This window comes from Crocodylus porosus, unplaced genomic scaffold (assembly GCF_001723895.1).
Source record: "Crocodylus porosus isolate Cpor-Errol unplaced genomic scaffold, CroPor_comp1, whole genome shotgun sequence".
In the NCBI taxonomy this organism is placed as follows: domain Eukaryota; kingdom Metazoa; phylum Chordata; order Crocodylia; family Crocodylidae; genus Crocodylus; species Crocodylus porosus.
The window spans coordinates 4,854,878-4,878,908 of record NW_017728910.1 but is presented as its reverse complement, the minus strand read 5'-3'; the positions used below and the strand labels follow the sequence as shown (position 1 = coordinate 4,878,908).

General features: G+C 45.0%; 1 protein-coding gene across 1 annotated transcript in view; it reads right to left on the bottom strand.

Annotated features, from left to right (window-relative positions):
* The window catches only part of KCNAB1 (potassium voltage-gated channel subfamily A member regulatory beta subunit 1), a 225,230-nt gene that overhangs the window by 38,263 nt on the left and 162,936 nt on the right, over nt 1-24,031 (bottom strand). The window contains exons 4-7 of the mRNA XM_019532631.1: nt 18,458-18,537; nt 13,022-13,066; nt 10,112-10,156; nt 8,289-8,332 (exon numbers count right to left, since the gene is read on the bottom strand). Coding sequence (XP_019388176.1) covers nt 8,289-8,332; nt 10,112-10,156; nt 13,022-13,066; nt 18,458-18,537 — 214 coding nt within the window. The remainder of the gene's footprint in view (nt 1-8,288; nt 8,333-10,111; nt 10,157-13,021; nt 13,067-18,457; nt 18,538-24,031) is intronic.

The window sequence follows — 24,031 nt, the reverse complement described above, 5'->3', positions numbered from 1 at the left end:
CATCCAGTCCCTCCAGAAGTTCCCTGACTAGATCCTCACTGACCCTTGGCCTGGGTGCGCCTCCCCTGGGGGCTGAGGGGGTCCCAGTGCGGGGGCTGATCCAGTCCCTGCTCAGGAAAATGGAGGCAAAGAAATTGTTAAATAGATTAGCTTTGTCGTCTGGTGTGACAACCAGATTTCCTAGCATGTCTTACAGGGGCCCCATGTTATCCGGTACCTTCTTTTTGCCCCCTATGTATTTAAAAAAGGACTCCTTGTTGTCTTTGATCTGGGAAGCTAGTCCCAGTTCCATCTCTGCCTTGGCCTCCCTGACTGCCCCCCTGCAGCCCCGAGCAACCACAGTATAGTCCTCCCTGGTGATGGCCCCTCTCTTCTGTTGGGGGTGCGCCTCCCTTTTAGCTAGGAGATATTCCTGGATGCTTCTGGTGAGCCATGGGGGCTTTTGCGCCCTCCTGCCTCCTTTGATCCATGTTGGGATTACCTCCCTTTGGGCTTGGAGGATCGTCTTCTTGAGGAACGACCACTCTTATTGGACAGCTGACTCCCCTCCCCTCCGGGACCTCAGTGCCTCCCCGACTATTCTCCTTAGCTCATTGAAGTCCACCCTTCTGAAATCTAGGGCTGCAGGCCTTTGCCACCTTGTGCTGGATGGTGAATTCCAGCAGGTGACGATCACTGTCGCCCAGGTGGTCGAGGACCCACAGCCCCCTCACCAGGTTATCCCTCGTGGCCAGCACCAGGTCCAACAGGGCGTCTCCCCTGGTGGGGCTGTGCACCTCCTGGGTTAGATGGAGGTCCTGCATTTTGGCTAGGAACCTACGTGAGCGGTCAGACCTAGCTGACTGCTCTTCCTAGCAGATGTCTGGAAAATTCAGGTTACCCATGATGACCATGTCTTTTGACCTACCTACCTCTGTGAGCTGACTTAAGAATTCCCGATCTAGCTCTTCCCCTTGATTGGGTGGTCTGTAGTAGACCTCCACTGTTAAGTCCCTTTCCCCTTGACTGCCTTGTATTCTAACCCAGAGCACTTCAATGTGCCTCTCCTCTGACCTTGTACTACTTGATGAGGATGTATATTCCTCCTTGATGTACAGTGCCACACCCCCACCTTTCGTCCCTGTCCTATCCCTCCTGTACAGCCTATAGCCCTTGATATTCACTGTCCAGTTGTGCGCTGGGTCTCAGCACATTTCTGTGAGCCCCACCATGTCTGGGTTGGTGTCAGCTAGCAGGAGGGTAAGTTCCTCCTGCTTGTTTCCCATGCTATGAGCGTTTGTGTAGAAGCATTTGAGGCCTCCTGAAGATGTGTGCACTGGCCCCCTAATCTCAGTAATGCCCTAGCCCCTGTTGCTTACCTGGGTATTTGTTCTGCTTGTCAGTCTAGGCTGGGCTGTACCTGTGGGTGCCACTTGGTTTAGTGGCCCAAGGCTTCCTCCGCCCTCATCTTCCCCTTCTCCCAACGAGCCTAGTTTAAAGCCCCTGCTTTATACAGCTTTTGCCATCACTGCCCAGGGCACAATCTTACAGTAAAAATCAGCCAGAGGAAGGCTGACACAACCACAAATGTAGGTGTCAAATTCTGGCCAATGCAAAAAACATTTTAACAAATCACCACTTTGACTTCTGATAGTAATATATTTATATAACTTCCAAATGAAATTAAAGCTGCCTGTTTAGGTATGAATGGCTATTCCCTGTAGAGGAGAGCTCGAGTAGAGAAAAGGGGCGGGGGCAAAGCTCTCTATGTCAAGGAGAGCTATGTGTTCCTGCAAACTGACATTGGTGACCATGGTGGATAACTGGGAACCCTCTGGATTAAAATCCATGGGGAACATGGCACAGGGGACACAATGGTGGGAGTCTACTACAGACCTCCCAGCCAAAGTCAACAGCTTGATCAGGAGTTCACCAGGGAATTGGCTGAGGCTGCATGCTCCAGGTCCATGGTTGTCATGGGAGACTTCAACTACTCAAACATGTGATGGGAAGAGTGCTCGTCTTAATCCAAGTAGTCACAAAGCTTCCTCTCCTGTGTGGATGACCTCTCTCTGACACAAGAGGTCTACGGGCCAATGAGAGGTAAAGCACTGCTCAACCTGGTACTGGCAACTGGAGGTGACCTAATCAGTGACCTAATGATCGAAGGGAAGCTGGGTGACAGTGACCACGAACCGATCACCTTCACCATCTGCCATAAAGCTGCCAAGTCAGTCAGCAATACAGAAGTCTTTGACTTCATGAAAGCTGACTTTGACAAGCTCAGGAGGCTTGTTGGTGAGGCCGTAAGGGACCAGGATCCCAAGGGGAGGGGAGCTCAGGAAGAGTGGTTGCTCCTCAAGGTAGCAATCCTCGATGCACAAGTTAACGCTATTCCATCTCGGAGGAAAGGTAGCAAAAGGGCACAGCAGCCTCCCTGGCTCTCCAGGAAACTAGCAGACCTCCTGCAGCTAAAAAGAAAGGCCTACAAAGGATGGAGGACAGGATCCACCTCCAAGGAGGATTATTCTGCACTGGTCTGTCCTGCAGGGAGTGAACCAGGAAAGCCAAGGCTGCAACAGAACTCTAACTAGCTACATGTTTCAAGGACAATAAAAAATCCTTTTTTAGATATGTGGGGAGCCGGAGGAAAAGCAACATTGGTCCCCTGCTAAACCAGATGGGACAACTGACAACTGATGCCCAGGAAAAAGCCAACCTATAAAATGGGTACTTTGCATCGGTCTTTCACAAGTCCCATGGGATGCCCCTGCCCATTACAGGACAGGGACGCCTAAGTGAGGGTGGTTCCTTGCCCTCCATCAATATTGACCTTGTAAAGAAAGAGCTTGAGAGGCTGGACACCTTTAAGTCAGCCGGCCCTGACTATTTACACGTCAGGGTACTCAAGGAGCTGGCTAATATCATAGCTCAGCCCCTGGGATAGATCTTTGAGAAATCCTGGCACTCTGGTGAAGTGCCTGAAGATTGGAAGAAGGCCAATGTGGTGCCTATCTTGAAAAAAAGGGAGGAAAGTGGATCCAGCAAACTACAAGCCCATCAGCCTGGCCTCTATCCCAGGGAAGGTCTTAGAAAAGATTATTAAACAGGCTATTCTCAACAGACTGGCCAACGGCAACATCCTGAGGAATAGCCAGCATGGGTTAGTAGCGGGAAGGTCTTGCTTGACCAATCTTATCTCCTTTTACGACCAGGTGACCTATCACCTGGACAAGGGACAGGAGATTGACATCATATATCTTGACTTCAAAAAACCCTTCTATTTGGTATCTCATGATCACCTCTTGACAAAACTAGCTAACTGTGGACTTGGGTCCACCACAATTCGCTGGCTGGGGAATTAACTCTGTGGCCAGGCCCAGAGGGTGGTGGTTGATGCAAGTCAATCATCATGGTGCCCTGTGACCAGTGGCGTCCCCCAAGGCTCTGTCCTTGGACCTATATTGTTCAACATCTTCATTAATGATGTGGACATTGGAGTCAGAAGCAGACTGGCCAAGTTTGCTTATGATACTAAACTCTAGGGTAAAGCATCCACATCTGAGAACAGGAGGGCGATCCAGACTGACCTTGACAGGCTCAAGAAATGGGTGGACAAGAACCTGATGGTGTTTAATACCAAAAAATGCAAGGTTCTCCACCTTGGGAAAAAAACCCCACAGTATCCTTATAGGCTCAGCAGTGCTACTCTGGTTAGCACTACAGATGAAAGGGACCTGCGGGTCATGACTGACCACAAGATGAATATGAGCCTTCAATGTGATTCTGTGGCCAGTAAAGCAAGCAAAACACTGGCTTGCATCCATAGATGCTTCTCAAGCAAATCCCAGGACGTCATTTTCCCCTTGTACTCGGCCTTGGTGAGGCCGCAGCTGGAGTACTGCGTCCAGTTTTGGGCTCCTCAATTCAAAAAGGATGTGGAGAAGCTTGAGAGAGTCCAGAGAAGCGCCACGCGCATGATCAGAGATCAGGAAAACAGACCTTATGACAACAGGCTGAGAGCTATGGGACTCTTTAGCCTAGAAAAGCGCAGGCTCAGGGGTGATCTGCTGGCCATCTATAAATTTATCAGGGGTGACCACCAGGATCTGGTGGAATGATCGTTCATCAGAGTGGGATGACAAGGTTGAATGTCAACCTTATAAACTCCAGCAAGACCATTTCAGCCTGGACATAAGGAAGAATTTCTTCACTGTCTGAGCCCCCAAGGTCTGGAATAGCCTGCCACCAGAGGTGGTTCATGCACCTACATTGAATACCTTCAAGAAAAATTTGGATGCTTATCTTGCTGGGATCGTATGACTCCAGCTGACTTCCTGCCCCTTGGGCATGGACTCGATGATCTTCTGAGATCCCTCCCAGCCCTAATGTCTATGAAATGTCTATGAAAGTGAGGGGAGAGCTCAGGGTGCTGCTGGCATTTGGCCACAGAGAACTGCTCCAAGTGAGCGCCGCTGATCCAGGCTGCAATCCCAAACTCCACGTGGCTACGAGCTGTCCCCCACTCTAGGGCAGCTCACCCCCACTCCCACTCCCCAGGCCTGACCTCTGTGTCCCCTACCAGCCTGGCGATGGCACCAGGGAAGCCTGGAGATCCCCCTGGCTGCTGTAGGTGGGGCAGAGCAAGGCTGGGGGGCAGGAGCAGCCCTGGACTCAACTGCTTCCATTGGGAGCAAATTTGGTCCCAACACGGGTACATGTGTAGATGCATTCTGAGGTGCTGTTTACTGTGCCTTATTTTAATGCTCAGTAACCTTAAGGCACGTTAACTGCACATGTAGACGTGCCCAGAATGATACATTTTTTGGAGCTCTGAACCTTTTCTTTTTCTACCTTGCTTTTTAATTTTTTGAACGTACTAAAATTTTGCATCAGATATGAATAACCTAGAGGAATGGAGCATACATTCCAGCTCCTTTTGTAGTAGCTACCCTACAAAAATTAGGTTTTATCTCATAAGTTAGAGGGAAGACTAATTGCCTCTAAATTACACAACACAATAGAAGTATTTCATTTTCTTTGTGGCTATAAATTTCAATTCCTGCCAAAAAATCTATTCAAGTGCATTTTTCATAAGGACTTGGATATTGAAATTTAACAGTACCATTTAGCAAAGAAATGCTTGATTGTATAATAATGCACACATTCTTTATGGAAATCTGGAGGATTATATTTTAGCACACAGTTCATGGGGTGCTAGTACACATGATGGGGGTTTAGTCTCCAGGGTTTTATTCTATTCCCCCTAAATTGAAATGGTTTTTAATTGAAACCCACTGTTTCAATTTCTTTGTCATGTTATGGTGAGAGGTCTGACCCTTTTTTCTGTATTTTGTTGGAGCCAGAGAAGGGAGGGGAGCAAGCTGCCAGTGAAAAGAGCAGCCCCTGAGCTGTGGGAGGCCCTGGTCCTTCTCACTATGGTGGCCACCTGGGTGGGCTGCTAGTGGGCTGGGTGCCACCCCAGCTCAGAAGCAGCACTTGGCCTGATCCAACTCTTCCCCAACCCCAAGCTGGGGCAGCACCTTGCCTACTAGTAGTGCACCTGGGTGGCCCCAGGGGGTGCTGCTGCCACAGAGGGAAGGACCAGGCCCCCCAACAGCTCAGGGGCTGCTTGGCCCACCAGCAGCTCTCCCCCGGCCATGGGAGAGGCAGGCAGGCTCTGCTGAAAAAAGGATCACCACTTCTTCTTTCAGCAAGCAGAAGCAGCAAGGGGCCCAATCCTTCTTTATTTTTTTTTGGTGAAGCCTGCCTGCTTCTCCCACAGCTGGGGGGCAAGCTTCCAGAGGGCTGGGGGGCAAGCTGCCAGAGGGACCCCTGCAGAGGCCCCCAATCCTTCCCTCTGTGGCAGTGGTACCCCCCGGAGCTGCCTTGGTTTGCTACTAGCAGCTCAGAGGCAGCACATGGCCTGATCCAACTCTTCCCTGAGTCCATCTGGGGAGCAGCTTCTGGCAGGATTCTAGCTGCCAGGCTCAGGGAACAGTTGGATCAGGCCAGGTTCTTGATCAGGGGTGCTGTCGCTGCAGAGGGAAGGATTGGGCCCCCCTGCAGCTCAGGGGCCACTCAGCCTACCAGCAGCTCACCTCCCAGCATGGAAGAGGCCGTCAGACTGATGAAAAAAGAAAAAGGATTGGGCTCCTTGCCAGTTCAGCCTTCAGCAGATGCCTGCTGAAGGCCAAAGCGGCAAGGGGCCTGATCCTTTTTATCTGTGGAACCTGCCTGCCTCCACCACGGCCAGGGGGTGAGCTGACAGCTGCATCATTTCCGATTAACAATACAAACTCATCTAAAACCCCCGAAATTGGCGCACACGTACTTTGTGATGCCATTAAGCTAGACAAAGTAATGGTTTCATCACATGTACATTGTGACGTCTGTTATATGTATTATTATATATAATTTTTATATTGTTACTATATATGGACTATTATATATAGTTATGTTTACAAGCATCCATGGTGTTCCTGGAATTGCAGTAGTTTGGCATGCAGTATATAATTCTGTTGCATCATTAAGAATATATACAGATTCCTTTTGGAATCAAAAAGACAGAAGCATGTCAAATAGCCATGAGAGGCAGTTGGTGTGAAATCCCACTGCATAGTTTATGAACAGTTATTGGGGTAGAGTCTGTCTTGCTGTAGTACAGAAGTCTTTATCCCTCACCCTGCAGGGGGGACCTTTTGGGCTAATTTTGGGAATCTGGCAAAACAGCAATCTCTGGGATGAAATGCACGTGCTACCCTTTTAAGTGTCTCTAATATCCATAAGGGAACAGGGGTGGGTAGGTCACCATAGCACTAAATCTCTTTGAATGGTACAATCTCCTCCCCTTATGTCCATACACTACCTGGGGGAGATTTCTGTTCACCCTTTCTCTTCACTGTTTGATCTTCTTGTCTTTTCTTCCTACTGAAATTTGCACTGCATTCTGTGCCAGTTTACTTACTTTAAAGCAAATGAATGCTACACTTGGTACACTAAAATATAATGCTCCAGCTTCCCTGAGAGTACTGCTTGGCATGTTTTGTGAAGCATCCAACATCTTTGGTAACTAATGTCTTTGCTTAATTTCAGTAGCGACCACCATAAGAAAATTTACTGCTTGAGGCTTTATTCCAATCCCTACACCAGCTCTTCCAGCTGTGCCAGGAATATTCTCCAATTGTAACAGGGGCCTGATTTGGCAGATGCAATCTGGTTCACAGTATTTGAATACAGCAACATAAAGATCTCTAGAATTAGCTTATCAGATTTTAACCAGTCTCAGAATGCCTAATTGTGCATTGCTTAAGTACTGACCAAACTCAGTATTGTGCATGCAAACATTACTTAAGATTAAGCTTTACATAAAAGTACACATTTACACTGCAGTAGCATAGAGAAGCCACCTGAGTAAGCACTATTCAAACATGTGCACCCATTAAAGGGATGCAGCAGCATTCAAAGCCTAGGTGGTCCAAAATCTGAATGCATAACTTTGGGCACTCCAATTTTTGTGGCTTGTTTTAAAATGTTAGACCCATGCTGTCCATTAGGGCTGTGCGAAATTTCACTAGCTATTTTGATTCAACACTGCTTCGACTCGTTTTGAGCTTGAAACAGCAAAATCAAACTGAAATGAAGGGCTTTGAAACAGCCTTGAAACAAAAAGAGGCTAACTGAAACCTTTCAAAAGTTTTGAAACATTTCAAGTTTCAAAGCAGCCAGCAGCCAGGGGGTGGGAGACATGGGAGAACCAGAGCTCCACTCCCAGAAGCTCCACAGGTCCATGTGACTCAGCCGGGTGGGGAGCGCAGCCCTGGCTCTTCCCGCCTCCTGCTGCTGGGCTGCAGGAAGCTGATCACAGCACAGGGGAAGGGAACTGAACCTTGGCTCAGTTCCTCTCTCCAGTGCTGCAGTCAGGCTGGGAAAGGCAACTCGCCCAGCTAAGCTGAGTTCCCCTCCCCAGTGCTAAGGCCGAGGAAAGAAACTCAGCTCAGCTGGGCTGAGTTTCCCTCCTATGATCCGGCTGGGGAACCTAGCTGAGCTGAGTTCCTTTCCCCAGACTGATCATAGTGCTGGGGAGGGGAACTGAACGACCGGGCTCAGTTCCCTTCCCCAACTCCCTGGTCTCAGATGGTAGCACCCGGTTTCCTTCCCTCATCTGGCAGGCAGCATGGAGCCTGCATACTTGAGCTCTGTGAAGGTGGGATGAATCACTTGTCTCTTATTTTTTGTTTCTTTATTCAAACATGCTTCTTAAGCCCGATGCCTTTGTGGAATGTCTAATGCTGTTCTATAGCACATACCTTCAATAATGTGTTTTCTTGAAAGCCCTCTTTCTGTTTCAGCTCTGCAGAGATAAAACAGGTGAATGGCAATTAGTGTGGGTGTTATTACTGCTCAAACTTTCCTAAAGAACTAATGTTCTTAGTGTTTTTTGATTTTATATTTCAGCCAGAACAAGCTGTTAATATGTTAAAAATGAGAAGGCTGGAACTCATAATAGAGCTACCCTGCACTGCAGAAGTACCCAAGACAATAGTATTACTGTTATTAATATATTAATAATCTAAAAATAGTCATCCTGTATATAATAAATGTACAGACTGATGAACATTTTAAAGTCATTATGTTTCAATGCCAGTGAAACAAGAATTAGTATAAGCTTCAAACATGTTTGATGAAAATATATTTGATTAAAATCCGTATCTCAGCTGGTCTCATAAGAATACACTCACTGAAACCTTCTGTGGCTTCAGAGCAAAGACATTTTAAAAAAGCCTTCTGAAACCTATTCCAAAACAAACAAAATGGAGCAATATTTTCCCCAAATATAGATTATATAGTTCATACTAGTTCGTATTACTAAGTATTTAATATAGGCTCTTAGAGATACTTCAGTCATTACTTCAGCAAAATTGCATATGAAGTTGATAGGAATTTTTTTCAATTAGAATTGGATGGGATCAGTCCTAGAATTATTAGACAAGACACTGAAGTGCCTTCACATATTATATCATTTGTAGATGTCTCACATTTCTAAGGCAAGTTGACATGAAATGACATTTTTCATATCTAAACTACATTTAGAGGCAACATGTCGTTCTCTAATCTCTTTCTAGTCTGTTTAATTTTGTATGCACTTCTAACACATCAACCAGATTTTGAGTTGAAGCAAAGCAATGAAGTAGAATAAGACAACTGCTATGAATCTACATTGCTCAAGTTCATGGCACTATCTTATATATATTTAGACTCTTCTGGAGAAGCCAAACCTATACCCTGTCTCTCCAGCTTCAGAGTGTACTGTAAGTAAGTTCAGCATAATAAATAAAAAAAACCCCCATTCATTTATATAACATGTTAGAAGAAAATCTCTCAGATGCTGGAGTTGTAATAAATTATGCTTGAAGTAAATTTCACATTTTTCCTTTTAGGCGGTTTGGGAAAGCAGTATATTTTGTGCTGGAGCCACAAAATACATGACACAGACCAGATTAAAATAAAAATAAATGTACTGAATTTTAAAGGAAAACCTGTTAAATCTCTTTGACTATTTAACCAAGAGTTCAAACACTGGTAGCACATCAGAACTAAATGTAGTCAGTGAAATTTGTACTGTATCCGCACAACAGAAGGAAAACTCTCCTTCATTTAGCTCAGCTCAAAGATAGATGCCAACTTTCTTCTGAAACAAGAGGGTATTTTTGATCTGAGCTCACTGCAGGGAATGAGCTCAACTCAAACCCAGGGGTCAGGAAGATATTTTTAACTGTGCTAAATAAAATAGTGTCATATTGGCAGGATTGGGTGGCTTTTTTATAGTATTACGTATTCCGATTTTGGTCTTCCAGTGACTTCAACCATTTTTTGGAAACTGGACTTTAAACATCCAAAATGAATTTCCTAGCATCAAAAGAATATTGCAGGGATATTCTTTCTGATGCTATTTACTATGGCCCAATGCCAGGTTGACAGCTTTGGTGAACACTGACTTTTAAAAAAGCCTTTGCAAGATGAGGAGGAAACAAGATTTCATTAATCCATATATAGCTTTGTTTCCATAAAGGAACAAAGCCATAAAGCCTTACATTGTATTATCTGTAAAAAATATAATCATAAAACTTACTTTCCACCCCAGTAGAGTTTTGTTGTAATGACCAGACTGGATCTCCTATAATTACAAAAGGAAAAGAAGCAACGTAATTTAATGGCAATAGGGAGTAAAACAAAACCAAGCCCCTATTTAGTTATTGTCTTCATTAGAGCCCCCTCAGTTCCTGGTTCTTAAGCGTGGCCTGCAGGACAAGGTATAGTTAAAGCTTGACATTCTGTCCACTTGGAATGAACAAACAGAATCATGCTATACCAATTCAACAAAAATTAATATATAATAGCCTAAATAAATGAAGTTGCTCCTGTAGACAAATGCACAAACTAGTTGTTTTCCAGCAAACTGAGCAGTTGATTCTCCTCTCACATTTGTGAGACTTGTGTGCAAGTTGGATGACTGGCTCCACTGGGTGACTGGAATCCAATAACTGGAAGGTTCAGTGAGAAAAATTCAGGCTGTATAGATGTAAATTAATAACAGTGAGGCTAACTCACCCCTGAAATACCTTTCGAAGATTTATGGTGGATTCTCCATCACTGGTAATTTTTAAATTGTGATTTTTTAAAAACAATTACTTAATGCAGGGAGTCCTTTGACCAGCATTACATGCATCAGTCCAGATAATTAGAACTGTCTTTTCTTGCCCTATGATCTTCTATTAAATCAAATGGAATGATACAGCCTGGAACTTTGTGAAAGAATCTAAACCCACCCAGGTCAGGATTTAACTTTGGGGAAAAATACCCAAACATATTAATCATTTTTCAAAGGCTAAGTTCCAGAGTCCAAATTAAAGTAATGTATGAAATCTTATACCTATTGTAGCTGCTTAGCATTTAGACATTTCGGTTTAATGAAAACTCACACTGATTAACGATGAACAAACTACCATGACTATTCAGAATATAATGCTGTGTCAAGTAAAAACATCAGCAGCACCATTGTATGTAAATTAGTACTTTGAAAGTAGTTCAATGAGAAGCTGCATACATTATTGTTATAAACTGTCCCTGAGTTATTAAAGCTTGAAGAACGATGCATTTGCTAGGTTCACCTATAAATTCCAGAGCATTATCAAAATGAAGATTTATCATTTGAAAAATACTTTCCTGAATATGAAAAAGGTAGCAGTGTAGATGTTACACTTTCTTTAAAAAAATGGCCTGTTTTTTAAAGCTGGTTTTAAATTAAAAATCTTCATTAATGCTAAGATACTGCCATAGATCATGGATCCTGATACGATCTTCATGATATAAAGCATCTACTGGGTTTTTGATGTGTATTTAGCAATTTCTTCTGCATTACACTGGGTCTATATTGCATCTTCTTTATACTGAAGCAAATACTTACACATTTAAGAATGATTTAAGAAATGAAAAGCCATCAGAATCATTCTTTAATGGAGGGGTGAATATGATAGACTTTAGAGGTCTTTAAAATTATGTAAATATAGCTTACAACTACAAACATATACTAATAAAAATCCAGGTTAAATCCTTTAAATTACATCTAAAAGGAAAGCCCATCTAGGTCTTATATTATAAAAATATGTAATAAAAATATATAACATATGCTATATAAAATATTGGAAACTTTTTGCAACTGTCAGCTGTCAAAAGTTAGGAATGATCAGAATGAAGGTTGTCTGTGCTACCTTAATTAGGCACCTTGGGTGTGTATGCACTGTGAAACAGTTTTTCTTACATGACAACATACTATTCTTCAAAAGGTCTGATGCATCATTCAGTTCACAAGATGGACCAGTTCAAAGAATGAGTCATGATTGTGTAGTAAAGGGGATTCTTATCTGTAGCATCCTAGCCTTATTTGTTGAGGAAGTTGGAAGGTGTGAAGCATAGGATTGTAAGATGAGAAAGGGTGGTTTCCTGGTGAAGGCAGTTGAATGCTACCCTGGAGATCTGAATTCTACCCTATTTTTCTGCCACAAAATTCTAATCCCTGTCACTTAAACTCAAATTCCTGAAGTTGGTCACTAACTGTATGTTCCTCATTTTCTCAGAATTCAGCTTAAGACCTTAGGGTCTGACCTGAAGATGCATGCAGAGCTCATTGAGCTATAAATGAAGTGCCTGGGAGCTGTGCTTTGATCAGATAAGTTGCTATATATTGCTAAGTGCATGGAAAAATCCGCCTCTGAGAGACTCAAACTGGGCACACAATTTAAATGGACACTTTTGACCTTCATCACTGTGTCTTGGCTTCCTATCTATAAAAAGGGGATCATGATAATGCCCTTATGAGGCAGATGAGTATGGCAGAGATGAGAACCAGAGGAAATAAATCATTCTGAATGCTGAACAGGGTTTGAATAATCTCTAGTAAATAAAGCCTGAATCCATCTTCTGAACAATGAAAAGAAAACACAATATTGAATAGCTGCTCATTCTATATACTGAATGAGGCAGACAATCTACAGAAAAATGTAATACAGATCCATGTAAATATCGCTCACCTTGCATTTTGGACACACAGGGGTCAGAATTAATGTGACACAAACCTCGGTTCTGGCGTTTCCCAAGAACAAGGCTTCCTCCCCCCATCCCCAAGGTGCTTTTCAGAAACAGTTGAACTGTTCTGGCAGAAATCTACAACATGTTCGGCTTAGGCAGGCTCCTGGCATGGGAAATTTCCCAGCAGCTAAGGTTTGGCAAAAATAAAATCTAGGTTTTATGGTGGGAATTGTTGAGCACCGTTAAGAAAAGTGCTATCAGCTCCACCTATAATTCTTAGGAAGTTTCAGCTACTTTTCTCCCCTCCAATAACAGACTCAGCAGGGTGCAAGCAAATACTGTTTTTAAATCAAGCAATTGCAGCATGTTTTATGGTCTTCATTGTGCATCACTACACAAAAGGGGATTTTGCCTTTAACAGCAGTAAGGGTCAGGATTTGAAATGGCACAGTACCTCCAGCCTTTCTTTTTTATTATGTTTCCCAGAATCACCTCCGCCCTGTGAGAAGGAAAAAAACAACAAAAGCACTTCATTATAAAATACTTTAAAACTATGGTACAATAGATCTAAAGCAAATCAAATGCATTACTCACTAGGACACTGTTGCAAAAATCCAAACATGAATACAAAATCTGTTTACCTTCATCCGTTCATCTATTTTTTTCCCTGCTGACCCACTACAATATGAGTTATTACCCTGTGTCCTCGTTGACCTCTCTTTGCTTTTTTTTGCTGCATTTTTACAAGGCAGACAATTGTAGCTAGCAATTCAGTCCTTGCTAAACAGAATTGATGTCAATGTCACACTTAAGTCAAATGTGAATCCACAGCTTCCTACTTAATTGTGGCGTTTTTCCCTTCTCCAAAAGCCAGTGTAAAGTCACATTGTGATTAGAGAGAAAAATATTGCACTTTTAATTTAGACACAGGAAGTCATCTGAATAGACTGTGGCCAAATTATTAGCTGCCTTAGTCAGGCATGCTAGGACCAAATGCTGCAGAAATGCAATTCTTTTGTATGGGCAACCCCTACTGCAGCAGAACTATGAATCAGCCTGTGAGTGTGCTTCCAAAATTACATCCTTAGAGAAACATGGAGGAGGGAAGTTAGTCTGTGTTGGCTGTTCTCCCATTTGTGGTTAATAGACTACCTGGCCCAAGTTCTATGTAATCAGTGAAGCAGTAGGCAGCATCCCACACACTAAGAGTAGCCTGGGAATAGCTACCTGGCTGACACTGCCTTGAAGGAAATGTTGAGATGAAGGTGGTTTTCTTTCAGCCCCATTGTGCTTCAGGACATTTTTCTCTGAAAACAACCCCTACACAACAGCTTTGTTCAAGTGAAGCCATTTTAAGGCTAAGTGTTATAAAAGCCATGATCCAGCCCACTACATTTTAGGCATGTGTATAAAGACCAGTGTCATTTTGTTGTTTCTCCATGATACTCATAGGGAGGGCAACCTAAACAGAAAAGTGGAGGGATAAAATATCCTCTCCCAGACTGCCTTTCCTGTAAGCAACAGGAAGACAAGGAGGGAAAAGGACTGAATGATTGACTGAGGAAACAGGGAAGTTCCCCTCACTTGAAAAAAATCTAAACATTTAACCAATTTCAGGTTGAATAAAATGTTTTATTCAGACCCCAAGTGAAAATTCTGTTCACTCCTCCATAAATTCCTCCAAATGTTTGTCTTGGGTCCACCTGAACAGGTTCTTCTCCACTCCTTTAGTCCAGCCACCGAACCAAAAAATCCACTATTTGTCCATATCTACCTAAATAAGTGAACCAAGTTTTGTGTCACTAGATCCTTGGAAACAGGATCTGCAGATGCTCAGTTTTCTGTAGCTAGATCCTGAAACCTTGAACTATTACTGTCCGAACAGCTTTTATGTGAGCTAGAGCTAGTCCTCTAAGAGGAAGGAGATGTATGAATTAAGCAGGACCATAGGAAAGCAGGGCTGGAAAGGTCCTCACAAGGTCATTCAGTTTAGTTCCCAGCTCAAGGCAGGATCATCTCTGAATAAATCGTTCCAGCCAAGTGTCTGTCCAACCTTCTCTTGAAAACTTCCAAGGATAGGGATTCCCCAACTTCTCTAGGTAGCCTCTTCTAATGTGTCACCACCTTTATAGTCGGACAGTTCCTCCTAATCTCCAAGCTAAAATCCTCTGCCGTAGCTTGAGTTTATTGCACCTAGTCCTATCCCCTATAGCCAACAAAAACCCCATCTCCGTTCTCTCTGTAATCTTCCTTCAGGTATTTGAATTCCCACTCAGTCTTTTCTTCTCCAGACTAAATAATCCTAGTTCTTCCAGCCTTTCCTCATAAGTCTTGCCTCCAAGGCCCCTAATCTTTTTTCTTGCTGTGTGCTAGTCTCTTTCCAATCTGTCTACATTCTTAATGTAGAATGGGACCCAAAACTGGAGACAGCAAGGCCTCACCAATGCTGAATAGAGCAGAAGAATTATTTCCCTCAGTATGCACATGACACTCCTGTTAATAACAACAATACAACCTAGTGTGCTGCTGGCTTTTTTTGCGACAAGACCACACTATTGGAATGAAAGTTGACTGAAGGATCTTTTGGTTAATTTCTTGATATGAAACTAAACTTGAGATCCCTGGTCTATAATAAAAAGTGAAGGATTCCGTTTTGCTCTTAACTGCCAATAGTGGAGAGTAGAGGGGCATGAGAAAACCTCCATTTCTTCGCAGAGGCCAGTCAGGATGCCAGGGATGGGCAACCTCTCCTTTGAGTATGCGCAAGGCATGGACAGGAACTTGGCTCCATCCGCTCCAGCACTGGCCAGGGGAGCTGAGCTATTCCTTCTATGTGCCTGGAAAATAACAATAGCGGTCACTTCCCCAGAGAGCCGGTGGGGAAACCAGGTAATGAATTATGATTTTCTGTGCCCAGGCCTGCTGCTACATTAGCAGAGTTGCACACTGCTCTGTGGGTTGCCATCTCACAGCCGACATGTTCTGAATGAAGTACGTGATCTTTTAATTAACATCTGGATTATTTTTTTATTAAACCATGGTATTAAGAGCCTTTGTTTCAGTGAAAGCTTTTTCTTCACATTTTGGATCATATGCTGTTAATCATCATTAAGCTACATGCAGACTTCTAATTTATTTGCGACATTTCTTTCCCTATATTAATAGTGATAGGGCCAGGGTAAGTTTTGTGAGGAATACAAGCAATTTGTTTATATTTGCAGACTAGTTCATTTCTTCCCTTTAAGAATAGGGCCCCAAAGAGTTTTCTGTTTTCACAGAGTGAATCCTGGACCAGGTTCTCAGAAGGTGGAAACTGGCAAAGAAGTCATGGAGCGATCCCAGCTCAGGATCTGGCTCTAGATCATCCACTAAAAATAGATTAGTTTATATTCAAGTATAAACAGGACTTAATTTGAAACTTCCAGGCAGCATATGACTTTCACCTTTGCAAGCATGATGGCACTCATGCAAACCACATATAATTAGGGGTCTACCCAACCAGAAGAGATATACCACTGATTTTGTGGGCAGAATGTGGGGCCAGTCATCATTTTTGAGAATTTATCATGGTGTTGTACCCCCCTCATGCCTCTCATGGGCTGAGAGGCCTTGGTGGCCCTGCTTCCTACTGCTGATTGGTGGAGACAGCTGTCCATCAAATCTCCCACCCCCCGCCCCACCAATGATTGGTGCAGAGGGGCTACACTGCAAAACAGGCATCCCTCTCAGCCAATCAGCAGTGAAGGGCAGGGGTGGCAGCCTTCTTGCCTCTTCCCCTTTGTGCTGGCAGCCTTCTCCCCTGCCCTTTCCCTCTTGGCAGGCTGTGCAGCCAGGAGGCCTGCTGGCTCCCTCTGGGAAGCCAGCATTTTATTTTTAGTACTTTTTTTCTTGTGGATTTCACAGACATCACCCAATTTTGTGATCTAAGTAAGTCCCTATATGTAATCCAGTCTAGACAAAGGGCACCTCATGTGTCTTAAGGACAGCAAAGGCTAAAAGGCCTTGCAGAAGTGATTTATGCATTTTTTGGTATTCAGTCCTGTACATGGAAGGTAGGGCTGGGCAAAACAGCACTGTTTCGTTTCTACTTCCATTTTGCTGTTTCGACGGGACATGTTTTGTTTCAAGTTTCATTTTGTTTCGAAAGGCTGTTCTATTTCGTTTTGTTGAAACTGTTTTGCTGTTCCAACGCTGTTTTGATGTTTTGCCCATAGGCTATAATGGGGAAGCACAAAACTGCCTATAACTTTGTCATTCTTTGGCAGATTTGGATGCAAACAGCAGGGATGGTAGCCCCTTCTGAGGGCATGACACCTGACGAGTTTCAAGGAGATAGGTGCAGGGGTTTCTGGGAAACTGCACCTCAAGGTGCTGACAAGCAAAACTCGTAACATGTGACTGTGTGTGTGTTAAGGCATGCCTTAGGTGCTGGGGTGTTGTGTAGGTGCTGGGGCCTCTACACAACATGGTAGTGTGCCCCAATGAGCCCTCCTCTTCCCCTACAGTCTGAGTCTGTTCCTTAGTCCAGTCCATCACTTTAAATGGCAACAGGTAATAACTTAGTAAGTAGCACAGTAGCACCAGCAGCATCTCAGGCAGCCAAAAAGTCACAGACAATATCAGAGCAGTCCTTCCCTACTCTTCCCCCATCCTTTTCTTACTTTCTTTTTCCCTGCAGGCAAGCCCCACTTCAGTTTCGAAACTCAAAACACTTCAAACTTTTGCAACATTTCAACTGCCCTTGTTTCATTTCAAAGCTGTTTTGAAGCCCTTTGTTTCATTTTGATTTCACTATTTCAAGCTCGAAATGACTCAAAACAGCTTCGAAATGAAAGAGCCGGTGAAATTTCACAGAGCCCTAATGGAAGGAATCGCAGTTCACTTCTAATTTTCAGCAGGGAAGAATGTCACCCTTACAATCCTGCCTGAGAGATGGCAGATGAGAAGAAACTCAGAGGTCCCAGCCTCTCCTCTAGGAATGCAAAGTTCCACAGGGAGCATTTTTTTTCACGGAAGACCTACATTTATTAAGGTGAATGGCAACACTTGAAGTGGAACAGAACTCTCCTCAAAAGTTGGATGCCACATGGAGGCTGTGAAAAACTTTCACAATCACCCAATTCTCACAACTTAGTGGCTGGGCCAGTGCTGCTGAGAAGCTCACGGTCTACAAACTCAGGCCAGGTCTGGTGTTCCGTATGATTTGGCTGAACTTTAAAAGTTCATTGTGAACCACTGTAAAAATGGAGCAAAAGGAACAAATCACATTAAACACCATAAAGTATCACCCCTGCAGTTTCTGGTACACTGTCCCCCTGGGTACAATTCAGTTCTAATTTCACAAAGTTTTGGAGGACACCCAAAACAACTGTAAGCATCTGGATGCATAAAACTGGGCTACAGTTCAAAAACCTACTAGAAGGCTGGGAGGAAAAAAGGTATCATTTTGTAAGTGCATTCGTACCATCAGGGTGGCACTGAGTCTAAAACCACCGCTCACATTGGCTGCATGACACTGCAAGGAAGGACCAAGCTGGGTGGCTTTCTCCAGTCTGCAGGGCTGTTTGCTCTGGAGTTAGAGCTTGTTACCAGGTGAGGTACATTGTACTCCTAAAGCAGATGACCATTTTCTGGGGAATCCTAGTGCCCTAATCCAGTGCTTTGCAGGTTACATTTACACACCAAATGGGCCAAATTCTACTGTCAATAAAACTACTGCTTGTCAGCAGGAACACCATAAAAGCCCAGATTCAAAGCAGAATGACTGAAAACAGAATCTATTTGGCAGCTCTACTTGTTTAAAAGGTAGACAAGTTACCCTGTCTAAAACTACAGTTAAGAAATACTGTAACGCTCTCCAATACACTTAGCCATGCAGGCAGAGACTTACTTTCCAGCTGCATACACCTCCGCTGTATCAAAGAGATTTACTCCACTCTCATAAGCAATGGTCATTAGTTGTTCAGCAACCTTTAGAAAAGAGATAAATAAGGTTAGCCACATAGATGGAAAACTTCCTACAGCACCATTCAGCTTCTGACTCAAGGACCAGGGCAATGGACTTGATGTAACAACAGGGTCACTGTAGCTCCACACATCCACCAAAACCAGTTAGCAAAATAGGTACGTGCCTGTTCTCAGTCACAACTAGGAACACTGCCATGAACACATTTGTTCCAGGACAGGCAGGTCTGTGGTAATATCTGATTTATTCTGGAACTTTTATATGTATTGTTATAGCCAAAACAAGATTATCTGAATCACAGTTAATTAAAAAATCTGTTATTTAAAGGCCTGATACCTCCCTCAAGGGCATTTATTTATTTTTGGACATACAACACACTAATCCGACTCCCTTGGCACATTACCAAGAGCTCTATACCTCTTCAGAGATCCTTTTATTCTAGTTAGGGGAAAGAAGGTCTTGGGCTGTGCCAGAGCAGGAGGGAAAGTCAGCTGCACAGCCAAAGCAGCCCTCCCATCACAGTATTTTGCTTCCTTCCCATAGATAGTTAAATCCAGGTGCTGAAAGAGTGTGTCTACCAATATCAAAAGTCATTGATGCATGAAACATTAAGCACTTCAGACTGAAACCAAAGATAGCTTTACAAATCAGTCTTAACATTTGTAACTAGGTAGAAAGACTTGTTGTTAGACCCTTTAACTTGCTTTACACCAGCCAGCAGAGAAGACCATAGAAAATACCCCTTTAAATCAGGGGTGTGCAAAATACAGCCCACAGGCCAAATCCAGCTCACTGAGGGATTTATTCTGGGCCGCAGTAGGTCCCTTGGTCCTACCCAGCCCAGTCACCAGGGGCAGGCTGGGTTGTGGCACGTACAGCTAGTCCTGCAACCCCAACCCCACTGAATGCTTGGGATGGCAAAGTGGCCAGATTCACTTCCTGGCAACCCCTGCAGCAGCAGCTTCTTCTTAGCTGGACCCAGCCTGCTGCCCAGGTACCCTGGCCCATCCACTCTTCATCCACCCCCAGGGGCAGGACCATATGTGGCCAAGCAAATGGGATGGGGCTTTGGGTAGGCATGGAGCTATGTCCAGGAGCAGGGTGGGCAGGAGGCACCAAGATCTCAGGGCAGCGATAGCATGGGGCCGCTGCCCAGGGCAGAGCTGCAATTTGCTGCCCACACATCTGAGTGATGGGCGCCAGTTCTGGAGGCAGGGATGCGCTCAGTCCAGATCATGGCTCTGGCTCATGGCCTGGCCCCATGCTATCATGGTGCCAAGATCCTGGCCCCATCCCCGTCTGCCTGTCCCACCCCCGGATGCAGTTCCCCATCTGGCTGCACATTCTGCTCACACAAATCCTGGCTGGTCTCCATGGAGACCCTGGGTTCAGAGGATGGTCACAGTGTGGGGCCGGGGCCTGGGGCAGAGCCACAGTCTGCTCCCTGTACATCCCCCTCTGTAGAACTGGCATCCATTGCAGGGATGTGAGGGGAGTGGATTGCAGCCCTGCCCCACGCCCCAGCCCTGAGCTATCACAGCCTTATGATCCCAGCCTCAGCCCTGCCTGCCTGTCCTGTTCCCAAATGCCACTTCTTGCCCACCCACAGCCCCATCCCAGCCTTCTGGCCACGTATGGAGCAGAGACACTTAAGGAGTTTTGATGAGCTGCTAGGGGTGGGGAGGGGAGGGTGTTGACCTGGTGCAGGGGTGGGGGGAGCAGCAGGCTCACCCAGTCCATGACAGCCCACCAGAACTCCCTAAGTGGCCCTTGGACCAAAACAATTGGCCACCCCTGCCTTAAGGGCTAAGGAACCCTAGCCCTGGAGCTCTTAGTAGTCTCTGTGGGGTGATGGGGCTTAACCTTTCCACTCACAGCATTGACCTTCAGCACAGTCCATCCCAAATGCAAGGACACAATTTCATAGCCTCTTTATCAGTACAACCCCTTGTAGCACAACACTGGGGCACTGGTTCACCATTGAGTTAGGGAGTAAAATAAACGTAACGCTTCTCACACCAATCTCTGCAGTGCCTCTCTAAAGAATGCCCCAACCACCCAACTGGCTTCCTCAATTTGATAGGACCACATCACAAAATATTTTGGCTGTAGGTATCAGACATGGGAATAGATGGAGCCATTTTTGTTTGACCTGGGTATGTTCCCTAACTGTGCTATGGACCTTACACAAATCATCAGAATGTGAGCTCATCATTTTGTAAAGCACTTGCAAAGCCAATGTAGTTCCCCTGTAAGTAAACCTGGCCCACTGAATGAACCTAAAATGGTGCTGTGGAAATTGCCTAAACCAGGGTTGTCCAACTTCTGTGTGGCTGGGAGCTGTAGACCTCCAGGCACACACCACGTGGACTGCATGCTACACTGCTCAGGCCTCCCACTGCAGGCACTCCACTCCACTCCACTACACCACACCACGCTGCACTGTACCACGCCACACAGCCTGGGGTTCCCAGGCTCCCTCCAGCTCCCTAGTCATGGCTTCAGTTCCACGCCACTCTGTATTGCAGGTGCAGAAGGGAGGCACTAGAAGCAAAAATGGGGGGAGCCTGGAGACTCCAGTGACAGAGATGACTGGAGAGTGATGGAGGTGTCTAGACCAGGAGCTTGGAGCTACCAAGGACCACCATTTGGACAGCCCTGGCATAAACTATGCCTGCATGTTGAGGGAAGCCAGACAATTTCCGATAATTAATCAATTGGTAGCAGTCACAGAGGTAATTACAGATATCACAAATAGTTGAGGTTTATTTTAATTGGGGCTTTAGTCTCATAATGCCCACTGGCACAATTGCATCACCATTTCCCTTGAACAACCATGGCTTTTCCAAGGTTTGTAACCTGTCCATTAAAAACAATATCAAGGTGTAACTTGACAAAGTTGTAATTTGTTTTATAGATGCCTTTAAAATGGATTATTTTTAAGCAGAGCAAGTTATCCCAGAAACTAACAGAGTTTAGGCAGATTGAGGCCAAGTCTTTGAATTGTCAATGGTGTTTGAGCTTTCTCAATGTATAATGCTACAGGCATAAAGGACAGGACTCAGATCTGCTCTTACACAGATCTAAATCCAGAGTAACATATGCAAAAGCAATCACATTTCTCTGGATTTTCCTTAGCATAACTGAGTCAGTGCTCAGTCCATGCAGCCAGCCTGCATGGCAGGGAGTAGTGAAAGAAGCCTTCCTGATAAAACAATGCTGCATAAACCTGGTGATTGCAGGTGTTCAACAGCAGCTGGAACACAGCATTTATATTACCAAAAATCCACACTCCTATCAGCAGTGCACAGTTCTTCCCTTTGCTTCAGCTGTTGGGACTGGCTAACAAACCTTGCTTTCCTAATGGCTAAGTTATAAGCATCACATAACCCCATGGGACTTCTCACAAGGAAAGAATTTCTCTCTTTTTTCTCTTCACGCATGAATAACTGAAGCTGAACCTGGGGCTGTTGGTATCACTTACACATGTTGCATGCAGCTTCTGAAGGAATAGTTTCCCTCTGTACAGTGCTGTTTTTTTGCAGCTGACACTGGGATTTGTGATACATATTTTAGTTCCCCAGGGAGAAAATATAGTGGCAAGATGAACTGCAGCTGCTTGCAATATCCCAGGGACCTGATAATTATTTTAATGAGGGACCTTTTAGAAGCACATTTGACTTTTGCACATGTCAGTGTTGTTCTTTTACAATGCTCCTATGTAGGAGATTGGAGGACAAATTGTGAACTGATTTTAAAGGTAATTGCTTGGTTTCAGCCGGTTTCCAGTTGAAGTGAATGGCATTTTCCAGGGACTGCATCTGTGTTAAGTATTTTATGCAGCAGTGCATTGGCAAATTTATTGTGCAATGCTTTATTTTAATAATCATTTTAAAATGAATGTCAAATCACTTCTGCAGTGCTGTAGTCCTTGGAAAGTACCAAATGCTCAACTAAAGTGCAGCTGGAACCCAAGCCAAAGTCCGGGGTTGCAGGAAAAAGGGGTGGAAAACAACCAGCCATTCAGATCCTCCTTGCTTTTTAAAGGAAAAAAAACAACATCTTCCTGCAAGTAGTTCACATGCCTATTATGTTTATTACTCTCAGGGCATGTACAGAAGCTACATTTTTTTGTAAGACGAACTCCCCACCCCCAAATTTTCATGTATGCAGAGTGCTTTTAAAATAGCTGATTGTGTGAAAAGGTAACCCTTTTATGAAGTAGTATTAGACAGGGCATTCTAGGGCAGAGTGCTTTAGGGTTAATTTTGTGCAATTCTGTGAGGGTAATTTTGGGCAATTCTGCCCGCATCCCACGTGGCTTTGTGGAGCTGTCACAGAGAGGAGACAAAAAACCTCTGTCTCTTACCTGTGCAGCCAGGTAATGGGGGGGGAGGGGGCAGCATGCCCTGCTGAGCCTGTCCCCCTCCCATCTGGGGTCTTGGTGTGAGTCAAGCCTGGCCCACATGGTGGGGGTACTCCATTCCTTCCCCTGCCTCGTGGCTGCCTTGCGTGGAGCTGGGGCAGGGTGGAGAATGGAGACCCCCCCACACACCTTGTGGACCCAGCCCAGCTACCGCTGCTGGGGTTTTGGGGGAAGCTGGGCCAGGCCTGTTTCCCTCCCACCCTACTGCTCCAGTGTTGGGTGTGGCAGCCACAAGGGTACCACTGTCAAAATGCTCACATAAGGGGTCGGGGGAAGGGAGCCCCCTCCAACACACAGGCCCAGCTCAGCTCCCCCCAGAACTTTAGCAGGGGTAGCTGGGGGGTGGGGGGTGCTGTGCAGCAAGGGTCTCCATATGACCCCCTCCTCCCCAGCTGCTACTGACAGTTGCCAGCTGCTGGAGAGTGGGGCTGAGGAGAGGGGCAGTCCAGCTGCTTCATCCCCACTTGCTGGCCTGGGCCAGGGCAGGCAGGGTCCAAAAGCCTCCATCCAACAGCTGAATACCTGTTAGGTTCAATGGCGCTCTAACTCATGGCACTTTGTCTAAAGCACCATAGCTACAGCACCTCCCTGGCAGGCTGCCTAAACTTTTGCATGCAGCTTAAAGGACTGTGAAGTGTACTGCAGGCTGGGCCAGTGCCCTCATTAGCAGAACTGCTCCCATCTGAAGGAATCAAAGAAAACATAGAAATTAAGGGCTGGAAGGGACCTGGAAAGATCACTCGAGTCCAAGCCCCTTGCTCCAGACAGGAATACTGGCGAGATCAAATGATCCCAGTAAGGTATCTGTCCAGTCTCCTCTTGAAGACTTCCAAGCCTGGGGACTGCACACCACTTCCCTGGGATGTCTGTTCCAGAGTCTGGTCACCCTTACCATAAAAAAGTAATTTCTTACATCCAACCTGAAATAATCCTCTAACAGTTTATTGCCATTGCTCCTTGTACTCCCTTGGGGCACCCTGGTGAACAGTTTTTTTTCTCAGCTCCCAATATTCACCCCTTACATACTTATAAATGGCCACCAAGTCCCTCCTCAGTCTTCTCTTCCCCAGGCT